The 25949-nt window shown below is 38.6% G+C and overlaps 1 protein-coding gene across 5 annotated transcripts in view; it reads left to right on the top strand.

Annotated features, from left to right (window-relative positions):
- Positions 1-25949, top strand: part of GRID1 (glutamate ionotropic receptor delta type subunit 1) — an 859069-nt gene that overhangs the window by 464155 nt on the left and 368965 nt on the right. For all 5 annotated transcript variants that reach the window (XM_089510585.1, XM_089510586.1, XM_089510584.1 and 2 more), the window contains exon 4: positions 17489-17694. In XM_089510585.1, coding sequence (XP_089366711.1) covers positions 17489-17694 — 206 coding nt within the window. The remainder of the gene's footprint in view (positions 1-17488; positions 17695-25949) is intronic.

The raw sequence follows: 25949 nt of genomic DNA, 5'->3' as shown, positions 1-25949 counted from the left end.
GCTTTTATTTGATAATGTCCTACCTTTTTTTTTTTTAATCTTCTACATTTTGTGGTGCCTTGCCTGCCTTTGAGGTTATGACATTTGGTCACTCTGAGTTCCCCATAGAATGGTGCCTCCTTCATCTTTCTCAGAGGACACATTTGGGTTCTAGTCTTGTTTGTACTCATCAGATGAGTTGACTGTCACAGAGAATAACATTTAAATAGTTATTTGCAGCAGTGGATTTACATCATCCTTACTATGTGTAGTGTCCTTGAACATTTTGAATGGATTAGCCCCAGCAATGGAAGGGTGGGGTGGGGTGATGAAAAGCTATTATATTCAGTCTGGATGATTTATTGCCTGAGAAGTAGCGCCAATTATTTCAGGGTGGATAATTAAATGGGTATGTTGAATGGAAATAGTTCTTCGGAGATTCTCCTTCTTGCACTAGGTTTCCTCAAAGTCTGCTTCGAGTTTTTATGGTAATTAATCTCCTGAAATAATTTCCTCTATGTATTTTAATATGGAAAACTGAAATCCGTCTGGAGGCCTGCAGTGGTTCTTTTGTGCTAAACATGAAGGGGTTATTAAAGCTTTAAAATGTGGTGATCGTTGTGATTTGCACTGTCTTGTTACGGGACTTTTTGGAATGTGTCTACATTAAAAGAAAATCAGTTTTCTTCTAGAATCAACTAAAGACTCCCTATAGTAAGTTTAAATGTTTCTGTGGCTGCATCTACATTGCAGAAATAATATAGTTTGCTACTACCTTAACTGCCACACCTCAGTGCTATATAATTCTGGGTCTTGTAGTTTGGAGGGGCACCATATCTCTTTCACAGAAAAGGCTAAATGTCTCACAAAACTACAGATTCCAGAATTCCATAACACTGAGCCATTGTCAGTAAAAGTGGTGTCAAACTGGATTATTACTGCAGTGCTGATGTAGCCTAAGAGAGAGAGATTTCTCTATACCTAAAAAACCTTTCTATAGGGAGCTGAAGACCTTCCTGTTCAGCAGACATTTGATGGCTGATTGCTGAGAGAGAAAAAGACATTCATAATGTGCTGTATAGTCAGTATGTGGTCTCTCCCCTCCTTTTTTTAATAGTTACATTTTCACTTCTTTTCATCTATTTATAGTCTAATTGTATTTTAAACTTTTGTATGATGCATATTCTTTTTTAAAAAAAGATGTCTTTGATTTAATATTTAAAAGTTGCTTTGAGTTGTAGATTGGAGACAAGATGGGATATAAATACACTTTTTGGCAGGTCAGTTGAATAAGGTGTTCAACTTTTGTGTAGGGATAGAAAGGATGTTCAAAAACATTACAAAAGGTTTAAAATGTTTTTTTTCAAGTGTTAGGCAACCTTGGTAAGGACAATTCTGGACTAATAAAAATGTTCAGGACTTGTTCTGTGCAATATGTGCGCATTGTGCAAAAGACATCATTCTCTGTACAGGAAACAGAACATTTGGCATATAAAATTAAGAACTTTCAGCAGAATAAATCCCCAACAACAGCATTTTTTTCTGCACAGGAAATGCCATCCCCTATGCAGAAAGTGTTTCTTGCACAAAAATAGCAATTGTAGGGTTTGTTTAAAGTCTCAAATTGAGTCTCATGTTCTTGTAAAATATTTTCTAGTGAAGCATCAAATTGAGTCTTAGGTCTGGGAGCCAATTTTAACAGAAAAAAGAAGGTGGTGTACGTTGCTTGGAGGAGAAGAGCAAACATGTTAGGCAATGGGCTGGAGGTGGGGGTTGAAATCAGCTTGGCAGTCAGTTCCCACTTCAAACCAGATGAGCTTCTAAATCTTTAGAAAGATCCTTCCACATGAAACTAGTTGCCTAATTCACTTTCTGTTCCTCTCCAAGAAATATGTCTTGGGCTCTGAGGGTGGGTCTGCCTGCCTCTTGAAGAGAATGATACTTGCAAGTTGGAGCTAAAAATATGCAAGTATCAAGTCGAGTCAGTGTGTCATTTATTGCTGAGTCGAATCTAGCTGAATCACTGAAGTAACTCGAGTCTAACTTGAATGTGAGTCAGCCGACTTGAGTCTACATTGCTGGCAAATAGTCTTGAATTGCAAATAATCTTAAAGAATTCTTGCAGTGGGAAGAAAATTACCAAAACGTATCCCTACTTCCGTCAAGAATAAAATTACCATCTTTATTTTGGGAGCATTGCAAACCGCACTTTCTCATGCTTCCCAGAAACAGAAACCTGTTAAATAGCTGAAGAGTGGCTTTGGATATTACCATATTGGAAGTGAAAGTGTAGTAACAACTCCACTATTCACACTCTGGCAAAAGTCAAAAGGATAAATGCTCCAGGCCTGTGAAGAGACTGTGTGAGTGATACACACACTTGGAGCTTTTTCTTCTTAGGAGAAAAAATCTCTTTCAGATATTCAAAGGATTTACACAGGATATACAGGAAGATCATTGCAGAAGCAGAAGCAGCTTCATCCTAGTTTCAAGTCTGAAGATATTTAGAGTAAGACTTTAGATTTGAATGGAGCCAACTGATATAATTGCATTCCCTCTCATATTTGTAGCACCCATTTAACCACCTTTGAGAAGCTTCATTCCAACCAGTGCATGTTTAGAGTTACAAAAATCAATAAGTGCACAATATATAAGGTGTTAAACTGAAAAATAGATTTTTAAATTTTAAATTAGATTTTCAGGATTTAAGATATGTTTCAATATTAGACTAAATTCAAGGTTAGTTCAAGCTAAAGTAGACCTTTTGAAATCAGATTAATTGTGTTTAATCATTTCCATTTATTTCAGTGGGTTTGTTCTAAGTAGAACTGAGGTTTCATTTAGCCCATGGCCAGTTTTTTTTTAAAGATAACTTGTTTTATACTGAAATCTGCATGTAATATCAAGAGTCTTACTGAAGTTTGATCTTATAATATTTGAAAACTTAGTCATTGCTTCTTTGTTAAACTCATTGGATTCAATCATGAGGGATAAGAATCTTTATACATTACATTAACAAATCTGGCCACTGAGGAAAGTATTACATAAAACTCTTACATTATCTTTAAAAAAAGAATATTTAATTTTGAGGTGTACTAAAATCTATCTTACTATTTCATAGTTACATTTGTCCCTTACAAAAGGGGTGGTTTTACCTGCTTTTGGATGCCCTGAGCGAATTTCTTAGAAATCAATGGTTAGATAGGTGAATGTGAGACTCACCTTAGTTGGCCAAGTTATAAAGGTTTGATTGATTGATTTATCAACTTTTGTCCAGAACTGGGCTTCAAGGTGGCTTAGAAACAAATGCATATAATTTAAAATGACAAAATAGTTTAAAGTTACAATGTTAAATAATAAGAAACTCTTCTAGAACATGGCCATATAGCCCCAAACCCCCCCAAAACTATGGATGCCGGCCATGAAAGCCTTCGACCCAAGATCAAGATAACTTATCATTTCATATTATTTAGGCACAATGCTTTTCATTGAGACTGGCTCTCAAGTTTGATTCTGGATTATGAAGAAATCACCTAATTTATATCTGTGTATAAATCTGGACTAAGACTCATTTAATCTTAATTTTATTCCTTTAAAGAAACTAACTTTCATTTTATTTTATATAACTGAAGACATGTATTGTTATTGAACTGGCATCAAAATTTTGTCATTGGAATTTATTCTTATGATAAAGGAGCAGTCTTATGAATACAATATTTTCTATTGTTATTACTGAAAATAATAGAGGTGAGCTTGTGCTTACTGGGCCAAAGAGTGTGAGTCTCACTAGCTAATTAGTATAACAGAAGTCATAATTCTAAGACATGTAATGTGTTAGGAATGTATGCAGTGATGCTCTTTTTCTGGTAATTTTTATTTACTATTTGGACTGTTCAATTATTTTTCAATATCTAATCTGAGTTTACTGAGTGGGAAATTCCCCCACATCTTGCCTGAAATGGTAACTTGACCACTCTAATTCCCAAAATGTCAATCCATTAACTTGTTGTGATAAGCCATGGTTTCTGTTAACTGTGATTTGTTTCTTGAGCCACAATTTGCAAATAGGCAAGTGAGAAAACAAACCATTAATGAAAAACTGTTTTTGAAACATGGTAGAGTTAAAGAACCAAGAACAAAGCTTGGGTTTTAGACTGGAGTTTGTGGCTATTAAAAAAAACAACACATGACTTTTCGCAAAGATAAATTTAAACATCATAACAAGCAGATATTAACAAACTGTACTGTGGCTTTTTGTGGTGTCCAAACATGATTTGTCTGTAACTTTGCTTTAAAGGGATAGCCTAAGGCTTAGTGGTAGAGCACATATTTCCCATATTCTTTCTTCAGCTATATCTGAGAATGATTACTGATCAAAATAATGGAAGGCTGCTTTAAGCCATCTTAGACAATACTGTGTTATATGTCTAAGGAGATTATCACGCCACTTTTCCTCCAGCACTAGACCAGGATGAAAATTTAAATACCCCTGTGGCCAGGCAGTAGGCATTCTGTACCCAATCCTGGCTTCTACCGCACTCTTTAAAGAATGGGGTGTGTGATAAAATCGACCTTAAGTTTACATCCTGCATCTAGCATGGGAGGAAAGATGGCGTGATAATCTAAGTCAGTGCTAGGCAACTTTACATGTATATGAATTAAGTTAAATTAAATAAAATAAAATAATAAAGTGTTTTGTTAAGTTAAAAACATCCACCAACAAAGACAGCTGCCCAATGCAGCTCTTCATAATTTACTCTTCTAGACTGAGGCCCTAAACAGGGCTGTGGTAGGGCGGAGCATTTACACACTCCCAAACCCTACCGCACATTGTGGGTGCCATCTTTGCATGCTACCGTTTACACAGAGGCACACAATTATGACATCTGCATGGCACAGCACCCAAACTGCACAGTGCATGTGGGGCATCACCATGGTGCACGAGCACGCCAATGGCACCCCGCACCCCTAAAAAGAATCTGCTGGGAGCGGGATCTTTTTAGGCCTCCTGGAGGCCGCAGCATTTGGTTGCTGTGGTCTCCATCCGGGGCAGAAAGGACAGTGTCTCGCTGCCTTTTTCTGCTCGTCTGTCGAGCCCCTGACCTCCTTTCATTCTGTGTGGAAGTGACAATTGCCATGTGATTATTGATTTGGTATGGTTGGTTTATCCAGTCTTTTTTTTATAAGAAGAATATCCTGATCTCCTGAGATAATGCCCATTGCAAATATCTCTGCCCACGCTGACTTCCTCAGTTTGTCATGCCACCTTCTGGGAGGACGGGATGCCCACAAACCCTTACAAATTGAAAATATTGGTCGAAGGAGGACAGACATATTATATTTTAAACGTGGAAGAATTTTGCATCAAAAGTGTGCTCCCACTCTCAGATTCTAAGGGAATATAGTCTTTGCACTTGCCTTTCTGTTGTACAAAAAAGTGGAGACATGGTCCAGCCAAAGTTAACCATTTTAATTTCTTGTGTGTTGCTCTCCTCTTTAAATCAGTACAAGTTCAAAATAGGCTGGATTGTTCCCTTCGTTATCTGCTTTTAAAGCACTTTGAGTAACTGTGAGACTGAACACTGTTCTTTTATTACTGAGGCTGTTCTCATTCTAGGGAAATGAGTGACAGTCAAAAGAGTAATTTAGAATTAATTTCCTATGAGCCAGAGCATCGGCAAAAATGTTTGTTATATACATTTCCATTTAAAAGCTGTTTTAAATGGAAATGCTCCAGTTGAGATGCCAGCCAGACAAAGGCTTTGGCATCACACTTGGAAGTTTGAAGCACCACTCAAAAAGTTGGAGTTTGTAAAGCAATTAGCGGGATAACAGTCCTCAGGGGTCGATCCAGAGCAGCAAGCTTTTGTTATACCCACACAAAAAAGAACATCAGGAAATACATGATATATAACTTGGCAAAAGCAGTTTGGGCATGTGACTGGATGTTGAGAACACAACATATGAGCTGGTAAAGTCTGGAACTCATGTGCCCTTTTCTGCTTTGATGATAGTTTTCATTGCTGTCTGTGAAATATGTAGCTTGCCAACTTTAAAAGTCCATATTGGGTCTGTGCCTCTACCTTTATTAGTATAGGAGACAACAGAGACTTTTCATTAATCTCAAGAACCTGTGTGTATATGAATAATCATTGTTGTGTATACTTTGTTTCAAATATTACATGAAAACGGCCCAGGAATCTCTCCATTGGGCTTTGAACAAATTGTGTGACATATATATAGAAATATATTTGCCCTGAAGGCTATTCATACTGGTGCCTTCTTCCTCATAAAAAGCAGCTTTTCCATAAATACCTGGAAATAGCACTACCTTTCACATTTTCCCTTTTAATATCGATAGGATAATGTTGAATTCCAATTTTGTCTCCCAACACTGCAGTTGCTTCACTGTATTTCCACCCTTGTACCCTTTCATGCCTGTCTTCCTTTGTCCGAAACGCCAAAATTTTAGGGAAGCATACTGTAGTCATCCAGCCCTTTTTATTTATTAGGAAAATTCCATAAATGTTCAGTAGCATCTTAGTGAGTTTGAAAATTTTCTTTCTCTTTTTGGCAACCTTTTGCCATTTTGCACTTTGCAAAACCAAGGGGATCTTTGCTATGCTGTTTTTCTCCAATTGGCAATTATATGAACAGGCATGTGGTTTGTCTTTTACACACACTCTCTCTCTCTTTGCACTGCATTTGAACAGGCATGTGTGTGTGGCTTTTTTTAGTTTGGGTTGCAGAGTTGTATTTACAACATTTTGAAAGACTGCTTGTGTGCATTGTGTGTCCATCATTTCTATGAAGTTTAAAAAGATCAGTTATTGTTTGTCTTACCATTCAACCCTTCCTTCCAGCAGATGTGGTGCCAAAGTTAGGGAATATCTCCAATTCTTTGGGGGAAAAGGTGGGGGAATGGAACAGAGGAAGACAGCAATGAGAAAAGATACCTGAAAGTACGTACTGTACTAGCTTCTCTGGGGTTATCTGTTTGTTTCTTCATTTCCCCCAGAAATTAAGAGAAACAACGCTAAGGTACAGAGTTGGTACAACTGAACATGCAAGGCACATCCACAATGCACTCACCACTAGTTACCTGCCCCTCTCCCCCTCCCCCCCCCCCAAAAAAAACCCTGGGAAAATAATAAGGCTTTAGTGCAGCAGTAAAAAGAAGCATAATTTTAGCATGGCCAGGAACAATTCATGGATTATTTCTGGGGAGAAAATAAATGAATTTTAAATGGTTGACAAGGGGGAGAATTGTGGCCTCATGCAAGGATGTTACTTTTTCCAGTACTATACATTTGACAAGTGAATAAGTCCCTAGTCACATCTTTCCCTCCCATATAGGGAGGCTTTCTTCAGTCTTATGTCTATCATGTTGCTATCTGTTGGAATAAAGCTATGCATTCTGTTTCCCCTCATTATATAGATAGGACCTTCCTCTGTTCCCCCTCTCTATTTGACTAACTGTCTTTATCTCAAGATTCTACATGTTTGTGGTTTCTTTGAGTTAGGGACTGTACAGACCGGCCATTAAGGTTGGCCTGGGGGCGGAATTGGGGTGTGGTATCCATACGACGCACACCTCGACTCCGCCCCCAGGCAGGTGTGATCTTGCACACTACACCACACTGTGGGCAGCATCACGGTGCTCCTCTGATGCTGTGTCTAGATGACGCAGTGCCAAAGGAGTGCTGAAAAGCTATGGCAGTGGTGGCTACAGTGCCCTTTCCATGGTACAGAAAAGAGTCACTTTTTGCATCTCCTTTTTGTGCCATGAAAGATTGGGGCCATGGTGTGCAGTTGCCTTGGTCCCAATCTGGTGCTAAAGGGGACAGCAGATCACTCCTTAGGGGCAGTCTGTACAGCCCCATTGTCTTTATTTTTAGGAAAGCATATTAAAATACAATCTGGCCCACATTTCTGCTGTACTGCTAGTGAAAGCTAAACTCTATACAGATTTGACTTTCATACTTGCTTATTATTTGTTTCCCTTTAAAGGGTTAACACCCTGGGAAACTCCAATTACACCCCACACTATCTGCTGTCATGTTGATTCCAGCATATCATGACCCTGTTACAGAGTTTTCTTGGCAAAATTTGTTCAGAGGAGGTTAGGCTGAGGGAGTGTGACTTGCCCAATGCATTTCCATGGCTGAGTGGAGATTGGAACCCTGGTCTCCTGAAGCCCAGCATTTAAAGCACCAGCCAAGACTGGCAGAGCACTATTAAAGTCATGTGTCAAAAACATATAAAGCTTCCTTATATCAGGTCAGATTGTCCTAGTCTCTTACAATCTTAGTCCAACAGTCAAACCACTACACCACATTGGCTCTACTCTTACAGAAGTTCTGTTATGGAAGGGTCATACCCATAACAACTTTATGCTTACTGGATTCTTTAAAAAAAATGGTTTGGTAAATTTTCCTAACTGAATTCCCTTTTCCAAATGAAAGAGAATGCCAATTTCTTGGACAAAATTTGGTTTTAGACTTACATTTCAAAATGGTCATACACACAAACAGGCTCACATTGCTTACACTACACCACAGGCCATAAATATGCACACCAGCACCACCTTTTAGAAGAAGGCTCCTCAGTCTGAAAGTCAGCACGGCCAGTCTGAAGCTGTTTGATTTTGTGAGAATGAAGCTCTAGAGTTTGGGAAAGTGTCTGTTGTGGACTACAACTCCCAGAATCTCTAACAACCCATAATCACTTTCTAAGCTTAGAGCCACCAAAAAGTGAAAGGAAATGTGTACAAGTGGAGTACGCTGTTAGCAATGTAATACCAGAGCAGTGACCTCATGTGAGATTGTGACTCCTCTTCCCTGAAGTAGAAAATTACAAATTGTAATTTTCCAGTCCACAGAAGAGAAGGTGATCTCTTGAGTGCACAGATTTCGCACTGCTCACTGAGTAGACCATTGACACAAACCTGGTGGATGGTTTGTAGGAAACAACTTTTTTGTAAGTATTTTTCCTGTCAAAATGCATTTAGGCACCAATGTGTAGGTGAGAATTAATAATCTTAAAAGACAGCTATATTAAGAATGGCAAAACTAGGGTGCTATCTTCTTGTTATTTCTAGAAAGAAAAATAGAGCGATCTGTTCTGGTCAGCTAAAAATTCTAAGGGGTAGATTGCAAAAATCATTCTTGTTTTCATTGGTTTATGCTGTTGGAAGGTTCATGGTCAAATCCCTTCTCCAATTTTTTTTTAGAGTGGGGAATAAATTAAATTAAAATGTAAGGTCCTTTTCTTGAACCATAGTGATAAGTATTCATTAATTATTCCATTTATCCTTTCTCAGAGGCCCTGGACATGTAACCACAGTTAAAAAGAAAATGCATAAAAAATACCAAATTAAAATTAATGCTGCTTCTTTACTACCTGCTTAATCTTGCTCATTCAGTGTCCAGACAAAAGAAGGACTTGTTACAGCTCCTCCAGAAACTATACAGACCTGTATTTAGATGGTTCTCCAGGGGAAGGTCGGAGTGCTGTAATAATGAGGCAGTTACCAAACATGTTTCAGCCTCCCCTTTCAGTTTGGTCTATGGATGATTTACTAAATGGTATTCTCGGTTGATTTCAGCAATCTCAGTGGTACAGATAAGATAAAATGGTAGTATTTTAGGACCAAGTTGTTAATGTCCTAATAGGTTTAAAAACAACCGCAGAAGCCACAGCAGTGTAACCACTTGGAGAAGGGTATAAGGTAATAGTGCAGATGCTGGAACTCTGGTATCACATATTCTCTTTGCTTGTCTCCCAAGAGTCATGGGCCCCTATTTCATTCTTCCCCCATGTGAAGCTTCTATACAGTCACTAAAGTATGAGCTAACCAATATTTAGTGCATTACTGTAATGTGTTTTGAATCATATCATGACAGTAGTTGAGTTCCAGTGAAGAGGAAGGGTCATGGTATTCTGCTGGGATGAAACTGAAAACTGCAGGGATCCATTTTCATCCTTAATTTAAGTCAAAAAGTCAAAGCAGCACATTAGTATTAATTTTATCAGCAGAGTTAAAATGAGGAGAGCGAACTTGAATTTCTCAGAATTCTTTTTAATGCTGGAAAAAAGCATCAGCAGCTACAGCAACAGTAAATTACAACAATCAAGTCTGTTAATTTTGTGACCGTTAGTTTATCTCAGAGATTGGAGTGCTATTTTTTAAATTGCTCTTCTGCTGAGGAGCCAAACAAAATGTGACAAACGATTACTGGATAGGATCAGTAGTGTATGTCTGTGAATGGCAGGCGATCTCTCAGAAACAGTGGTACCATAGCTAATGCATATTAGTACTGTGCAGCTGGAAACAATGGTAATTGCCAGCATGGTGTAGTGGTTTGAGCGTTGGACTATAACTCTGGAGACTAGGGTTTGATTTCCAACTCAGCCATGAAACCCACTGGGTGACCTTGGGCAAGTCACATGCTCTCAGCCTCAGGGGAAGGCAATGACAAACCTCCTCTGAACAAATCTTGCCAAGAAAACCCAGTGAGACAAAACCAACAACATGAATGCTGGACAGTGAAGCAAGCTGATTGGAAGAGAATCAATTCATTTGAAAAGTGGTGCTGGAAAAGAGTGCTGTGGGTACCCTGGACTGGCAAGAAGACAACAACATGAGTCGTTGAGCCATTCAAGACTGAACTCTCCCTAGAAGCCAAGATGACTAAACTGAGCCAGTTGTATTTTGGACATATCATGAGAAGACATGTCTCACTAGATAAGACAATAGTGATTGGCAAAGTAGAAGACAGTAGGAAAAGAGGAAGATCACATTCCAGATGGATAGACTCAATCAAGGAAGCCACAGCTCTGTTTTTGCAAGATCTGTTGATGACAAGGTTATATGGAGGTCCCTCGTTCATAGGATGGCTGTAGGACAACTTAACATCAGCTAACCACAAAAACAACATTTTCAAGGGGCGCCATCATATCTTTATGTGTGATACCTTACTTTTAAATTATTTGTTTAGTTGATTATTTAGTTGAAAGTCACTTTAAAATACAAAAGTAATAAAAATATCTCCCCCAATGACTCCCTATCAACATTTTATGGACAAATAAATGTTACTCATTGTACCTTAAAAAGTAGCACACAATCATGTTCCTATATGTTATGTTCCTTTAGAATTGTGCTACTTTCAAGTTCTAGTTTGTTCTAAAAAGCACATTACATTACTGCAATTAGCCCTTCTCCAAGGCACTCCTATTAAAATATTGTTTCTCTGAGATGTTAGACTTGTGGAGCCTGCCCCTTCTACAAGGGAAGATAACTTGTCATTAATCATTCATGTTTCATCTTCCCTGCTTCTTTCTTTAGGAAGAGCAGGCTACTGGTAACGTCAGTCAAGACATGTAACACACCATTTGCAGTCTGTTTCTTGTTCTGTGCTAAGATGCAGAGTGGCACACAGCGTATGTTAAAGCCTGTTAATGTGTGATGATGGTGTTAATGTCCTTTAAAGCTTTCACATTCATTCTGTTTTTTGTTTTTTTAAAAAAAGGCTGCAAAACATAGCAGAAGCAATTACTGGGAGGTGTTAGGAATGTAAAAGGATAGACCAAGGGAAGTGCAAACAAATCAATAATGCCTGCAGAAAGGAAAGAGTTTGGACTTTAGATTGCCAAGATGAAGAAAAAGCAGAAGAAATGGCTCAGAGACCTGGAAGTCTGAGTCGTAGTCCTGGAGGTGGAGATACGGTGTCATGTTGTGCTGTGACAACATGGTTCTCTTCCTTCTTCATGGTTTCAGTGTGCTGTGGCTGTGATGGGGAAACCAGCCAACAAGGTTTGGCTCAGTTTCCTGGCATTGGGCCTTCCACTAAGGAAGGCAAAGTCTTCTCTCAGGGCCATTAGGAGCACATAAGAGCAGCATTTGCCAAGCTGTGATTCCGTCAAAATGTTCTCTTCCTATTACTTACCCAGCCCTTTCCTTTTGTTTGTTTAGTCTTGTGAGTTCTTAATGCATTATGCCACATCTTTTGATGGTTTGGCATGGGATCCGATTTGGTGTGTACAAAGACTAAGGCCTGTTACAGACAGCCAAAATAAAGCTGCTTCGAGTCACAGTGGAGGTATGGTGTTTCAATGATGCATGCGTCCTAAGAGTCCAGAAGTCGCACCAAAGCCACGCTGCAGCCCTAAGGACTGGAGTGTGGCTTTGGTGCAGCTTCTGGACTCTTAAGACGCATGCATCATTGAAACACCATACCTCCACTGTGACTCGAAGCAGCTTTATTTTGGCTGTCTGACTGTATGTTTGTAATACCCAGTGGGGACTCTTTTGGGGGACTTTGAGTGCAATGGGAGCTCTGGGCAAGGGATCTGGCTTCAAACCCAGGTGTCGTGTAGGATAAATATGCTTGTTTGTATCTATGTGGCATCCCACCAGCTGCCCAGCGTTCGGGCTGGGATCATTTCATCAAGCAACTAAGTAAAGAAAGAATTTGGATTAAGGACTTGCATACACTTTTTGACTGTCTTCAGAGTATAGAAACATGGCAAAATTGTAAGTTGAGGCACTTTTGATCAGAGATATTTGAGACTCTCATTACTGAAAGAACTATTTTGCTTTTTGATTCATGTGGAAAGTAGATTTGGGTAGTCAAACTTTGTCTTTGTTTATAGTATAGTGGTGGAATCCTTTTAGCTTTTTATCACAATCTCAGTCCTCAAGTATGTTATATTGCTGGATGGCACAGTGATATAAAGTTAAGCTCCTCACCATAGGCACATAATGTCATACAACCAGCATGTACAATGATACTCTTCACTAGCTTGGAAAATTGGTGTTGTCCACTTGGACTAACAATAAATGCCAATAAGAAAAAGTATTATGAAATAATAGGTAAAGTTAAATATAGGAGCAGTGAAGTGGTGTAGCAAGCGAAATCTAACATGTACTGAGCAAGATTTATTCACATTGATGATTTCACCAAGGATGAATATGCGGAAAGTATCTTTCCACAACTAAGCCCTCTCCCCCAATTACTAACACATAAATTACTGTTCACTATTAACACAGATATTTCTCGGAGCATCCTATGCACTGTTAATTGATGAACTGGAAGTAAATGCATTAAATCAATTTAAAAATTTGATTTATTCCAGAGATGTCAAGAGTAAAACAAATTCATTTTAAGACAATTGGCAATGAGAAAAAGAGGATAAGAGAATAAAAGTTAAAGGGTGCATTGCCATTGTGAAAAGTGTGATGCTACGTATATAACAAATATTAATGAGGTGGTGATAGTCCAATCAGCTATTGGATAGATGTAGGAAGTAAAGAAAATATCTCTTTTGGTTGGCTCCTGGTGGTTATTTTCTCTGATTTCGTCTCCCTTTATATTGGGGAAAATGGGAAATGCTCCTGAACCAATACAAACATATGTTTTTAAATAAATAAATAAATAAATATCACCCTGCCCTTTTCATCTCCACTGCCTTGCCTTAAAGACTACTAGTGCCATCTATAGTGTCAGCCCCCCCGCCCCATACAATGAAGGCAAAGAGAGGCTTCCTTCTTCTCTCCTTTTCTGTGTCCATTGGTCCATACAGGCAGGCATTGGCAACCATGACAGAACTATTTCCCCCAGAATCCAACACACAATTAGGATGATGTGGAACACACACACGCCATTTGTTTGTCACCACCCCAAGTGTAGGGAATGTGAAGGATAAGAAATGGGCATATTTGGAGGAAAGGGTTGTTAAGGAAAAAGCAACATGGGATATACAGTGAAAGAAATAAAACATGTATGTGAGAGTCAGGATGACTCAGCAAAAGCAATTAGAAGCCACACAGGTGTAAAAGGTAATGTAATTAACAAGTCCTAAATGCCAAGGACAGAAATGCAAAGTGGATAATTGAACACACCTGAGAATTGTTAAGTGGACAAGGTGAGATGATGAAATCATTAATTGTGGGATGAATCAAGAAAAACCAATGAAAATGGTTGTACACGCCCACTGGGTGGAAACTGACAAGAGTGGGTGGTGTTTTCCAAGGGCTATAATAATGGCTATGATTCCCAATGTATTTTGTGGGTAGTAGTAGTGGGTAGTAGTGAGGAGTATTATTGTTGTATTGGAGTTGTGTTGGATAGTTGTGGAGCTGTATATAGTAGAATAAAGTAGATCTTTTAAATAAGACTACTGAGTTGTCTGGTGTCTTGAGTGAAGATACAAGAGCCAGCTGGATCCTGAAGAAGTGGGAAGACTTCTGTGGAAGCAAGAGTGAGAAGGCTTGGAGAGTTTGTTAGGGTCTTCAGCCTATTCTCTGTAACTCTGCTGCTTTAGAGCAAAGCTTTAACCACTGGCCAAAACTGGTCAGCGCCGGTGCGTAACAAGGTGGTGAGTTCGAGCCAGAGGTGAAGAGCTACAACTCCCATCATCCCTGACAAGGGTGGCTTTTTAAGTAGCTGAAGGACAAAATATATATATAGTGGGTCTTTGGTTTCCACTGGGTTTTGATTCCAGAACACCCCCTGCCCTGGATGCAAAAATCTGTGGCTGCTCAAGCCCCATTATATTAAAAAGAGTAGTGAAATAGTGTCCCTTATATGAAATGGCAAAATCAAGGTTTGAGTTTTGGATTTTCTTTTTCTTTTTTTTTGGCAGGGGGGATATTTTCAAGCTGTGGATGCATGATCTGTTCCTAAAGGAGGGCAAATGTATATATGGCTGTAACTCTTCTGTGTTCTCCTATCAGACATGATTTGTTCAAAAAGTCTATGTGCCTTGAAACTGCACTTGAGTGTAATTATGCCAAGAAATATACATTAAGGAAAGCCATTTTCCTTTCCAACCACACATATAGATCAGTTCAAAAACTGCTTCTTGGGTACTCACCAAGTTAGTGGAGAAATATAATTAATCCTGAAAAAATATGGTCCTCACTCATCATTCTTTTTCAGTGTTTCTCCTTTTATTCCCCTCCTCACCTTTTTTCCCTACAAAATGGCTTTAGCTGCTGATAAAATGTGTTTTTCTTAAACCCAAAGGAGGATCATCTCAGTTTCAAGTTGAACATTAGGAGGAAAAATTAAAACACTATCAAACCCAACAACTTTATCATTGTGGTTAAAATATAAAAATATAAAAAGAAAGAGGATGAGAGTAGATTATGGAGGATTCTGCTATATATGATAACATTAGCGAGATTGATTATAGCTAAGTATTGGAAATCAAGGGAGAAACTGCGGTTAGATGAATGGTTATGGAAATTAAATGAAATAAGAAAACTCGATATACTCTCATGTGTTATAGAAGATAAGAAAAGAGATAGGATTGAAAAAGAATGGACACAAATAGCGACATTCCTGGAGAAAAGATGGTGTTTAGATAAAGGCTGGTTTGCAGTAAAGGCATAATGTAAATAGAAGAGAAATTTTAAGACCAGAATTTTAAAAATATATGTAGAAGGGAGATCAAGGTTATGAAATGTTCATGAAAATAGATTATGGAGAATACAGGTAGGAGTACAATTAGGAAGGGAAAGAGAATGACGGGTTTTAATTTTAATTTTATTTTATTTTTTTGCTTTTCATTCTTTCTATTATTGTATTGGAAAACTGGCAAGAAACAGTTGGATTCAAGAAGAACCCAAAGAAACTTTGATGAAGACAGGAAGTGAAACGAAATAAAGTGAAGAATCAACCAGATATATATTTATGGAAAATTTATTTGTATATAGTGATTATGTAAAATCTAATAAAGATTATTTAAACCCAAGTAAAAATGATAGAACAATGAATAGAGCAAAGGACCACTTTATGGAATTGTTATTCAAAAAGATAAAGATAAATGGCAGGATTCGTAGTATTAGGCAAACACTATAACTTGAAAACTATAACTTTAACATTTTGATTATTTCATACACATTACTTTAAAAATAATCAAATTTCCCCCGGTAGAATTTCCTGTATAATAATATATTTTTGCCTGTGCTTTTGCTAATCAATATTATTACTTTTTTTGAAATATACAGCTCTAAGCTCTTGTGTCACAATGAGACACAATGTGGTGTGTTGCAGCATCTGAATATTCACATGCAAACTTATCTCAACTGAACAGAGTTGTTGTAAGGATAAAGTAGGGAGAAACACATTTGCTGATCTCTTAGAACTGGAACAGACTGACTCTAAAAGCCAGCTTCCTGGCAGCTTGGGCCATGGTGTTTTCATGCTGCATGCCCCCAAGACATCTTGAAGTTGCCCACTGTCCAGACATGGGTGGCTTCAGGATGTTCCAGTGGCACAGCATTTACATGCCATACGCCACTGGAGCATCCTAGCCAGCTTCTGGCTGCAGTACAAATGGTGAAGCTGGCTTTTTGCTGGCCAAAAAAGGAGTGGCTTTTTGCCGCACCTTTTTTGGACAGCTGCAAGGTGGATTGGGGCTGCAGCATGTGGTTAGCCTAGCCCCAATCTGGCTTTGGAACGAGTGTTTTGAAGGCACCCCTTTGGGGTGGTCTGTTTCACTCCTTAGTTCTTTTTAAAGGAATTGTAGAGGGGATGAGTTTAGAGGCCTTCTTATTCTGAGTGGCATCTATTAGCTTCTGTTACTGCTCTTTCAGAAAGGAATATCAGTCATCTACTTGCATTATGTCATTCAGGTAAATAAGAAAATGGCAAATAAATGATTGCTTCATGGCAAATAAATGATTAAGCCGTAATCTGACATGGATTCATGCATGTGGACTGTTGTAATGAGCCGTGCTGTAAGGAGAAACTTCCAAATATTGGGGAGGTGGCCACAGAATTGAAATAATTTTAGCAGCATCCTCTAGCAAAGGGCTTGTGTGTGATAGCTTTCAGGGTAAGGCTTGGATGAAAATATTCAAATAATTTTGCATACTCCATGATGTTGATTGTCAGTCTCTGTGGAATACTTGCTTTTTTGTGGCACTTTTATCTATAAATTGTCTGCATCTGCACTACTGTGTTGCTGTTTCATCCTTCCCATATTTTGACATGTTATTTTACAGACAAAACAGTTTCTGTCTTCTCGATTACTTAGGTATGGCTCTCAGAGACAGTTTTCAGATTGGCCTTGATAGGAGCCACTGTGGGTTGCATTGAAATCCTTTCATGATATCATGTCACAGTGACACTTAATATAACTCCAGGAAATCTAAGTTAAGATCATCATTTCTCTATCACTGTATTCACAGGGAATGCTAACTGAAATGAAATGTGACAAAGCTTACTGATCACATGCATGTAAAGAAAACTCAGCCTTCCTATTAAGATGGCATGCTGCTTAACATAAAACATGCTTGCCAGGTTACTGAGAGTTGTGAACCTAAGGTCTGGGAATCCAGCCTGTACACTATGAATTATGACATTTCATGTTTGGTTAATTACCATGAGATAGCATGGGAGAGGTACAGATTATAGACAACTAATTTTCTTTATTTGCTTTGAGTTGTATTCCTATTTCCAAAAAAATCAAAACTATCCATTTTGTTTCTCTTTGGCAGATATTCGTGGTCTGCAAGGATTTCTGGACCAGGCTTCAAAACTAGGACTTGATGTATCTTTACAAAAAGTGGACAGAAACATCAGCAGGGTTTTTGCCAGCCTTTTTACTACTATGAAAACAGAAGAGTTGAATCGCTATCGAGATACATTACGAAGAGCAATCTTACTTTTGAGTCCAAGGGGAGCACAAACCTTTATCAATGAGGTTAGTACGTTCTTTCTGGAATCTTGAACTGGAAGATCTTTGCTGAAAATAGATCAAATGGTGCAGCTAAAATGTACTAACCCCTGGCAACAACTCTTAGTTCTAGTTGTACATCTAGTAACATACCATTAAAATATAGTGGAGAACATAACTGACTCTGGGTTATTTGGGAAGTATATATAAGCTCCATATTCAAACTTGGTTTTAAAAACTGTAATACAAAATTATGTATGTTTTGTTGCATATGGCTTAAATAAGCATGGTATGCACTTGTTTTTGGTTATTGAACCTTAACCTGCTGATTTCATAGAGGACTTTTTATAGTGGTTTGATGAGATCTGCAAAGATAAAGTGAAGTACATAGAGCATTTCTGTTTTGAAGTTAACAGTGAATGAGACTTTGTATTGTGAAGTTGTAGGGTGTCTCCGTGGTTGAAGACCACTATAGCCATTTGTAGATTAATTAGTATTGTGTCACCTGAAAAATAAAATAGTCAGTGAAAATCTGGATTAAAGACATGGAATTGTTGAGAACAGCTGTTTGTTTGACTACATGGTATTTAAAAATAAACTAAAACTGTAGTCTGAATATAGGAATAGGACAAATGGCTAAACACTGTGTCACCACAATATGCAGTGACAGTGACTGTAAAAATAAGTTTGCCTAATCTAAATTAGTGGTGAGAAACATGTGTCCTTCTAGGTGTTGTGGGACTCCAGTTCCTCTCATCTTTAGCCAATCTAGCCAATAATGAGACATGGTCGAATTGAGTTATTAGAACCTCTGGAAGACCATAAGTTCTCTACTCCAATCTAAAATATGTATTTATGCTTTATTTTACACTTTGTGTGTTCTACAGCTGTAGTAAAAATGTCCTTCAAGACTATCAATCTAGCAAAGCTCCACCACAAGATACATATTTGTTAATTATGTACAGTGGACCCTTGCCTTATGCGGGGGATCCGTTCTGGACCCCCCCCCCCCCCCGCGTAAGGCAAATTCTGCTTATGTTCAATCCCCATTCATTTGAATGGGGCTGTACATGCTGCGGCATGGTGGGTGCGCGCCCCATTCATCTAAATGGGATGTGCAGCCCCTTGTGCCTCGTGTGCTCCCCGCAGCTTTAGCACATGTGTTCAAAGCTGTGTATAGTGCGCCCACGTTAAGCACTGTAAATGATAGCTCATACACAGAGAACTGCTTTTATTATGGCAGCTCATTAACAGACCTTGCCTATTAAACTGTAGAAAATGCTTGTTGCCATTTTTTTCTTTATTAGTTGAGAATATAGAGAATTATGAAACTAATCAAAATTCAGACATGGTTCTTGGGCAACAATCTAGTTATCATTGTCTTGTGGAATAAAATTTACACTATTAATTTTCATGCATTGTCTTCCAAAATACAATTATAAGTAACTTTTTGTAAAAAAGAAATAAAAATGCCAGGGCTTGGTTAATTCAATTATTTTGATACCTCCAGCTTACAACCATAATTGCTCTTCATTTGCCTTTTTATTTTGTCTCAAAATTGGCCTATTATTATAATTCAGCGGTGCTTTGCACTCTCTTTTTAATATTTTATTTAATTTATCATTTTAATAGGCTATTTTGTTGATATTAGCCTGGAATCTAGATTGAATTTCCATAACAAAATTTAGTAAATTATAGCTTGTTTCTTAAGCAGGGATGAAAAGTACTGAGCAAAAAATAAAGGCAACTTCAATGGGCATAACATATATTTTGTCTTGTAGAGTTCTGTCTTGAAGGAGCCCTGTTTTTATTGATCTTCTATGACAATCCAACATGAATTTGTCTGGAACCCTTCTGTATTGCTAATAGTTTTGACTCATACAATTTGGAAACGTGTTTGTTTTTAATTAGAAGTTACATGCTGTAGTGGACATTCTAGCTGGAAAATTCTGTGGTTTATACTTCAAAATTAAATTTTTGTGCTCTGGGACTGAGTGAGAGCTTCAGAAACACAGATAGTATTCTTCAGTAACTGAAAAAATTGGGGGGAAATTTCTAGTGAAAGTATGCTTCCTTTAAAGAAAGTTTGTTGTCTGTTCCTGGTTCCTTACTGAAAGACATGTTAAGTGTTGAACATCTCCAGTGTTCTTAAGAACCAGGTTTTAAACTAATAGTACAAGCCATCAAAAACAGTTCAGCTGACTTCTATATTTTGCAGTGTGTCCTGTGTCATTAATAATATGGTTTCTTTATACATAGCTGCCTCGTTCCAGATCTGAAGTGATGCTCTTATAAGTTGGCTTTGAGATTTGCTGAAAAGAACATGGCCAGATCAGGGGTGGAGTTATATTCTTGTTCATTCGAGCAACAATATTTCATTTCATGCTATCAAAGTAGTCACCACTAAAATCTATAACTCCTGCTAATATTCATGAGGGCTGCATTCATATGTTGGAAAGGTAATAGCCTTGAAGAACTGTGAAGTTTAAAGGGTAATGCACTAAATTATTATGCTGCTTTGCCCAACCCCCGAGAAAAGTGCCGTTACAGGAATTATTAGGGCTAATGATCCTGATATTTTTCCAGATCCCTGCAGGAGTATACGTCTGGGCTGAATTAAGAAGTAATTTGTTTAAAAAAACCCTCTTCTGTTACTGAACCTTGATTGATTCAGAAAAAGCTTTAGGAAAAGAATGTTGAATAATAGAAGCATGCAATCTCTCTAAAGGATCTATGCATTTGAAATAACAGCTGAAGGGAATAATTCAGCAATCATATGGACCATGTGGAGCTAACAGGTTACTTAACTTCATAGCGTTTATGAATCTATGGACCACCTTCACACATCTTTGCAATTGCTGGAAAAATGAAGGATATTATTTATGGGGTGGTTTGGAGGAAATGATTTGTTTTTAAATATGTATTTTTTAAAACAATTCATGGGGGGGGGGGGTTTCCTATTCCCATACATGCACACTGTTGCACATACACTTCGCCTATGACCTCCAGTTACTTCCTCCTTCCTGCCCACATGCTATTCTGTTGGATGGCTGCTCCTTTGATCAGTCACACAACCGTATGTGTAATGTTCTTCTGGTACAGAGCATTGGTGCATCAGTATGTGAGTGATACATTGGCAATGCAGAATCATGGAGCCTCCCCACCACCACATTACTCCTTCACTCCCTTCACCCCATGCTCCCTCTTGGACTATCTGGTTTGTGTATGTTGTAATTACATCCATTGGAGTTGTTGTATTTTCATTTTTTTCCTTTGCCACAGGCACACTGGCACCGGGCTGTTTATATGCAGCCATGAAAATGCACATTTTCTCATCTATGGTGCAGTATCCCAGCTTCTTTTTGCTCCAGTTTTTGAACCAGGCTGCAGCCTCATTTTGGTTTGTACCTGACATTGGAGACATGTGTCATATAAATGTCCTATCTTCAAAGCAGGTGGAAGCCACTTTATTTTGCCCATCTGTTTCACCCCAGTGTCACAAGATTCTCATTACATCAGCAACAATGTAGCTCTCCAGGCAAGAATTTCAAGATGTAAAAGGAACTGGACATATGCAGACGATGAAATAAGCATGCAGTATTGCACTACGGCAAAGCCTCTGACTGCACAGGTCATGAAAATATGGCTCATTTTATTTATTTATTTATTTATTTATTTATTTATTTATTTAGATGCTGCCTTTCTCCCAGAAAGGGACCCAGGGTGGCTCATAAATAAAACATTTGAAAACTTTACAATAAAAACTTAAAAGACAATTAAAACCAACTAGCTGGAAAAAAAAGTATAACATTTATACACACAAAAGTTAAAAACATAACTAAAACGTATATATCCATATAAAAGCCTCCCTGACATGATTATATGCAGGGAGGGCCCCAGCCCAGTCTGATGTGGAAGGACATTCCAGAGGGTGGGAGCAGCCTCTCTCTCTTGTGACCTCACCAAGTGAGGCTGTGATGTTGGCAAGACTGAGAGAAACTAAGCCATCTCTGGTAGATCTTAGGATCTTTACAGGTTTGTATGGGGAGATATGTTTTTTCAGATAGGGCTTAATAGGTCGTGACCAGCACTTTGAATTGTGCCCAGAAATGAACCAGTAGCCAGTGCAGCTGTTTCAACAAGAGAGTTATATGCTGTTATATGAGAGGTATATGTTGACATGAGTCAACAGTGTGATGCAGCAACTAAAAAGGCCAATGTACTTTTAGGCTGCATCAACAGAAGTAGGGTGTCTAGATCAAGGGAAGTAATAGTGCCACTGTATTTTGCTTTCATCAGGCCCCACCTGGAATATTGTATCCTGTTCTGGGCACCACAATTCAAAAAGGATGTTGAGAAACTGGAGCGTGTCCAAAGGAGGGTGATTAAAATGGTGAAGGCTCTGGAAACCATACCCTATGAGGAATGACTTAGGGAGCTGGGGATGTTTAGCCTGGAGAGGAGAAGGTTCAGCAGTGATATGATAGCCCTGTTTAAAAACTTGAAGGGATGTCATATTGAGGAGAGAGCACGCTTGTTTTCTGCTGCTGTAGAGAACAAGACCTGGAGCAATGGATGCAAGCTCCAGGAAAAGAGATTCCACCTCAACATTTGGAGGAACTTCCTGACAGTAAGGGCTGTTAGAAAGTGGAACATACTTCCTCGGAGTGTAGTGGAGTCTCCCTCCTTGGAGGTCTTTAAGCAGAGTCTGGATGGCCATCTGTTGAGTATGCTTTGTGATTTCCTGTATGGCAAGTGGTTAAACTGGATGGCCCTTGTGGTCTTTTCCAACTCTATGATTCTGTGCTCCCTATCACTAGCTCCAGTCAGCATTCTGACTATCACATTTTGAACCTGCTCAAGTTTTGGAACAGTTTCCAAAGGCAATCCCACATAGCATGGGATGTAATCAAGGCATATGTCACCTTAACCAGGTTCAATGTCTCAAGGAATTGGCACAGCTGGTGTGTTAGTTTTAGCTGTGCAAATGCACCCTGGCCACTGCTGAAACCTGGGCATCCAGGCTCAGAGTTGAGTCTAGGACAGTGATGGGCAACCTTTTCGGTGTGTCAAAATTCGGCAAAAAATCAAGCATAACTCGTGTGGTGTGTCACTTCGACAAAAAACCATAATTTTGCGCAATTTATAGTTTAAACTACAAAAATGTATAATTGCAATATATAATTGCATTTAATAAACCAAAAACAAATTATTTAACATACCTGCTTAGTAACTTCTTGGTTCATCAATCTGTCGATTTCATACATTGCCCTTGATATTATTGAACTTGTTTGGGGTGCTGTAAACTGAGATAAGTGAGGGGGAGAGTGAATTCTTTAACTAACCTGCCTATTAGTGACTTTTTTGTTGCTGAATTTCATTGGCTAAATCTTCAATTGAAGGTTGGTATTTTGTACACTTCAGGCCCAAGCAAGCGCTACTAACCTCATCTGTCAATCTGTTTCTTTTGTTGGTTTTGATATTATTTAATGCTGAGAATAAGGTCTCACAAAAGTACGTAGAAGTTAAAATTGTGAGTAAAGCTGTTGCTATATTTTTCAGGGTGCTAAAAGTGTCTGGTATTCTGTTCCATGCACTCCAAATTTCCTGTTCGTAGTGGCACTCATCTTGATTCTCCAAGCGGCCCCTTTCCAGATTCTCAAGTTTTGACCTCAAGTCGACAAACACCTGAGCCCAGATGCTGTCTTGAAATTCTGCAAGCTGCATCTTCAAATCATCTATTTGCATCCATTGGAAACCATTTAATTCCAAACTATTGTAGACTACTACATCAGGATACTTAATTATTCTCATGGTCTGTTCTAGGCTTCTAAATTGACTAAATCTATCAGTAAACTGGTCAAGTAACGAGTCTAAAACATGCTGGTACTTCATATGCAAGAGTTCCTCTTCATTTCGTACAGCTGCACTGGCCTTCTCAAAATGCTTTTGTACTCGAGGAAAATACTTATACGTTTTAGTTTCTACATCTCGCTTGAAAATTTTTACTTTACTTTCAAAAGCTTTTATGTATCCAAACATAACATCAATACTTTTGCCAAAACCTTGTAACTTTAAGTTCAGTTCATTAACATGAACAGAGAGATCTGTAAAAAACATCAGGGTGTTGACCCACTTATCATCATTGAGCTGAGGAGAGTTTCCCAGAGCCTTATCTTCAAGAAATACCTTAATTTCTTCAAAGCACTCCACAAAGCGCTCAAGAACCTTGCCTCAGCTCAGCCATCTTACATTATTGTACATCAGCAGTCCACTGTAGGTGGAATCAACCTCCAGTAAAAGTGCTGAAAATTCTCGCTTGTGAAGGGGGCGAGCAGCTATTAAATTAACTACAGTCGGCCCTTCTTATACACTGATTTTTTATACACGGATTCAAGCATACACGGTTTGAAAATGTTCCAAAAAAGTATAAATTTACCTTGATTATCCATTTTTCACCATTGGACACCATTTTGCTATGTCATTATATTTAATGGGACTTGAGCATACACGGATTTTGTTATACACGGGGGATCTTGGAACCAAACCCCAGTGTATAACAAGGGTCCACTGTATTTTTGTAACAACTGACATTAAGTCATTTAAGTCAGTGAATCCTGCCTTGGCACATAAAGCCTCCTGATGGATAATACAATGAAAAGGCACAATCGGATGTCCAATAGCTTCTGTAAACAATTTCACAAATCCAACTTTTTCCCCCACCATGTTTGGGGCACCATCTGTCGTCACTGACACAACTTTAATAATAGTAATAATAATAATATGTTTTATTTATATACCGCTATTCCAAAGATCATAGCGGTGAACAGCAAGTAAGCTAATTAGCAAGTAAGCTAATTTGCCCCCAACAATCTGGGTACTCATTTTAGCGACCTCGGAAGGATGCAAGCCTGAGTCGAGCTTGGGCCCTTTTGCTGGTCTTGAACTCGCAACCTTGCGGTCTTGAGTGAATGGCTGCAGTACAGGCATTTAACCACTGCGCCACCAGGGCTCCATATTAGAGATATCAATGCTTAGGTCGCAGAATGTTTGCATAACAACCTTACATATTTCGCTTCCTGATGTACTTGTTGGCACTGATACTAACTTTATCAACTCTTCTCTCATTGTGTGACTATCAGAATATCGACCAATAATGGCCAACTGAGCATGTGACATGACATCAGTAGTTTCATCAAGAGAGATGGAAAAATATTTACAATTCCTTATGTCTCTCTGTAATTGTTTATTTATTTATTTATTTATATACCACTATTCCAAAGATCATAGCGGTGAACAGCAAATAAGCTAATTAGCAAGTAAGCTAATTTGCCCCCAACAGTCTGGGTACTCATTTTAGCGACCTTGGAATGATGCAAGCCTGAGTCGAGCTTGGGCCCTTTTGCTGGTCTTGAACTTGCAACCTTGTGGTTTTGAGTGAATGGCTGCAGTACAGGCATTTAACCACTGCGCCACCAGGGTAATTGACGTTTGTGTTCAGTCTCATTATTCGGTCTTTTATGATATTTCTACTGAGTGGTAAGTCAGATATTCTCTTAATAATTGCATCTTTATTCTGCATATCGTGAAATAGAACTGGCGCACATCTTAGGAGAGTTTCTTTAATAAATTCTCCCTCATTCAGTGCTTTTGCATGCTGAGCTATGGAGTGAGCAATGCTCAAACTTGCAGATGTTAAATTTGTACTGCCTTTTATAAATTTAAGGATGGAGTTAGATTGGCTCTTATAAAGGTGTAGCTTCCTGGAAATGTATTCCTTCCTTTCATCTTCACTTTTTTGCAAGAGCTGGGAATGATTAGTTTCAAAATGTCTATTTATATTCCACGTTCTGTTTACTACTGTTTCAGTATATAGAACGCAAAATGATCTGCCATTTTTGTCTATAATACCATACATCTCGCTCCATGTCTCTTGAAAGGGTCGGCCACTGCTACTACCACTCCCTTTACTTAACCTTTGTTTTTTATTTTTTGGGTGCTCCATCAGTGGGCCAGTGACAGCAGATAGAGTTATAGATAGCTTGTTAGTCAATTAGGAGTTAACTAGCCTAACACAGCTTCTCCCTCACTTATCTCAGTTATTGTGGGCAATTACAAGTCCATGGCACCCCAATAGTTGCTGCTAATGGCGCTCACAGGTCCCCCCGGCACTCCGCTGTTCCCTGCTGAGGTGCAGTGGTAACCAGAAGTCCCAGGAGTAGACTCTGTGCCGGAGTTCAGGCCTACAGACAAAACACACACAACAGCACATTTCGGCATCA

The sequence above is a fragment of the Sceloporus occidentalis genome, unplaced genomic scaffold, assembly GCF_023333645.1.
Source record: "Sceloporus occidentalis isolate IW3139 unplaced genomic scaffold, rSceOcc1.0.p SCAF_2, whole genome shotgun sequence".
Taxonomy (NCBI): Eukaryota; Metazoa; Chordata; class Lepidosauria; order Squamata; family Phrynosomatidae; genus Sceloporus; species Sceloporus occidentalis.
Note: the sequence above shows the minus strand (reverse complement) of the source record. Positions and strands in the feature narration are given on the sequence as shown.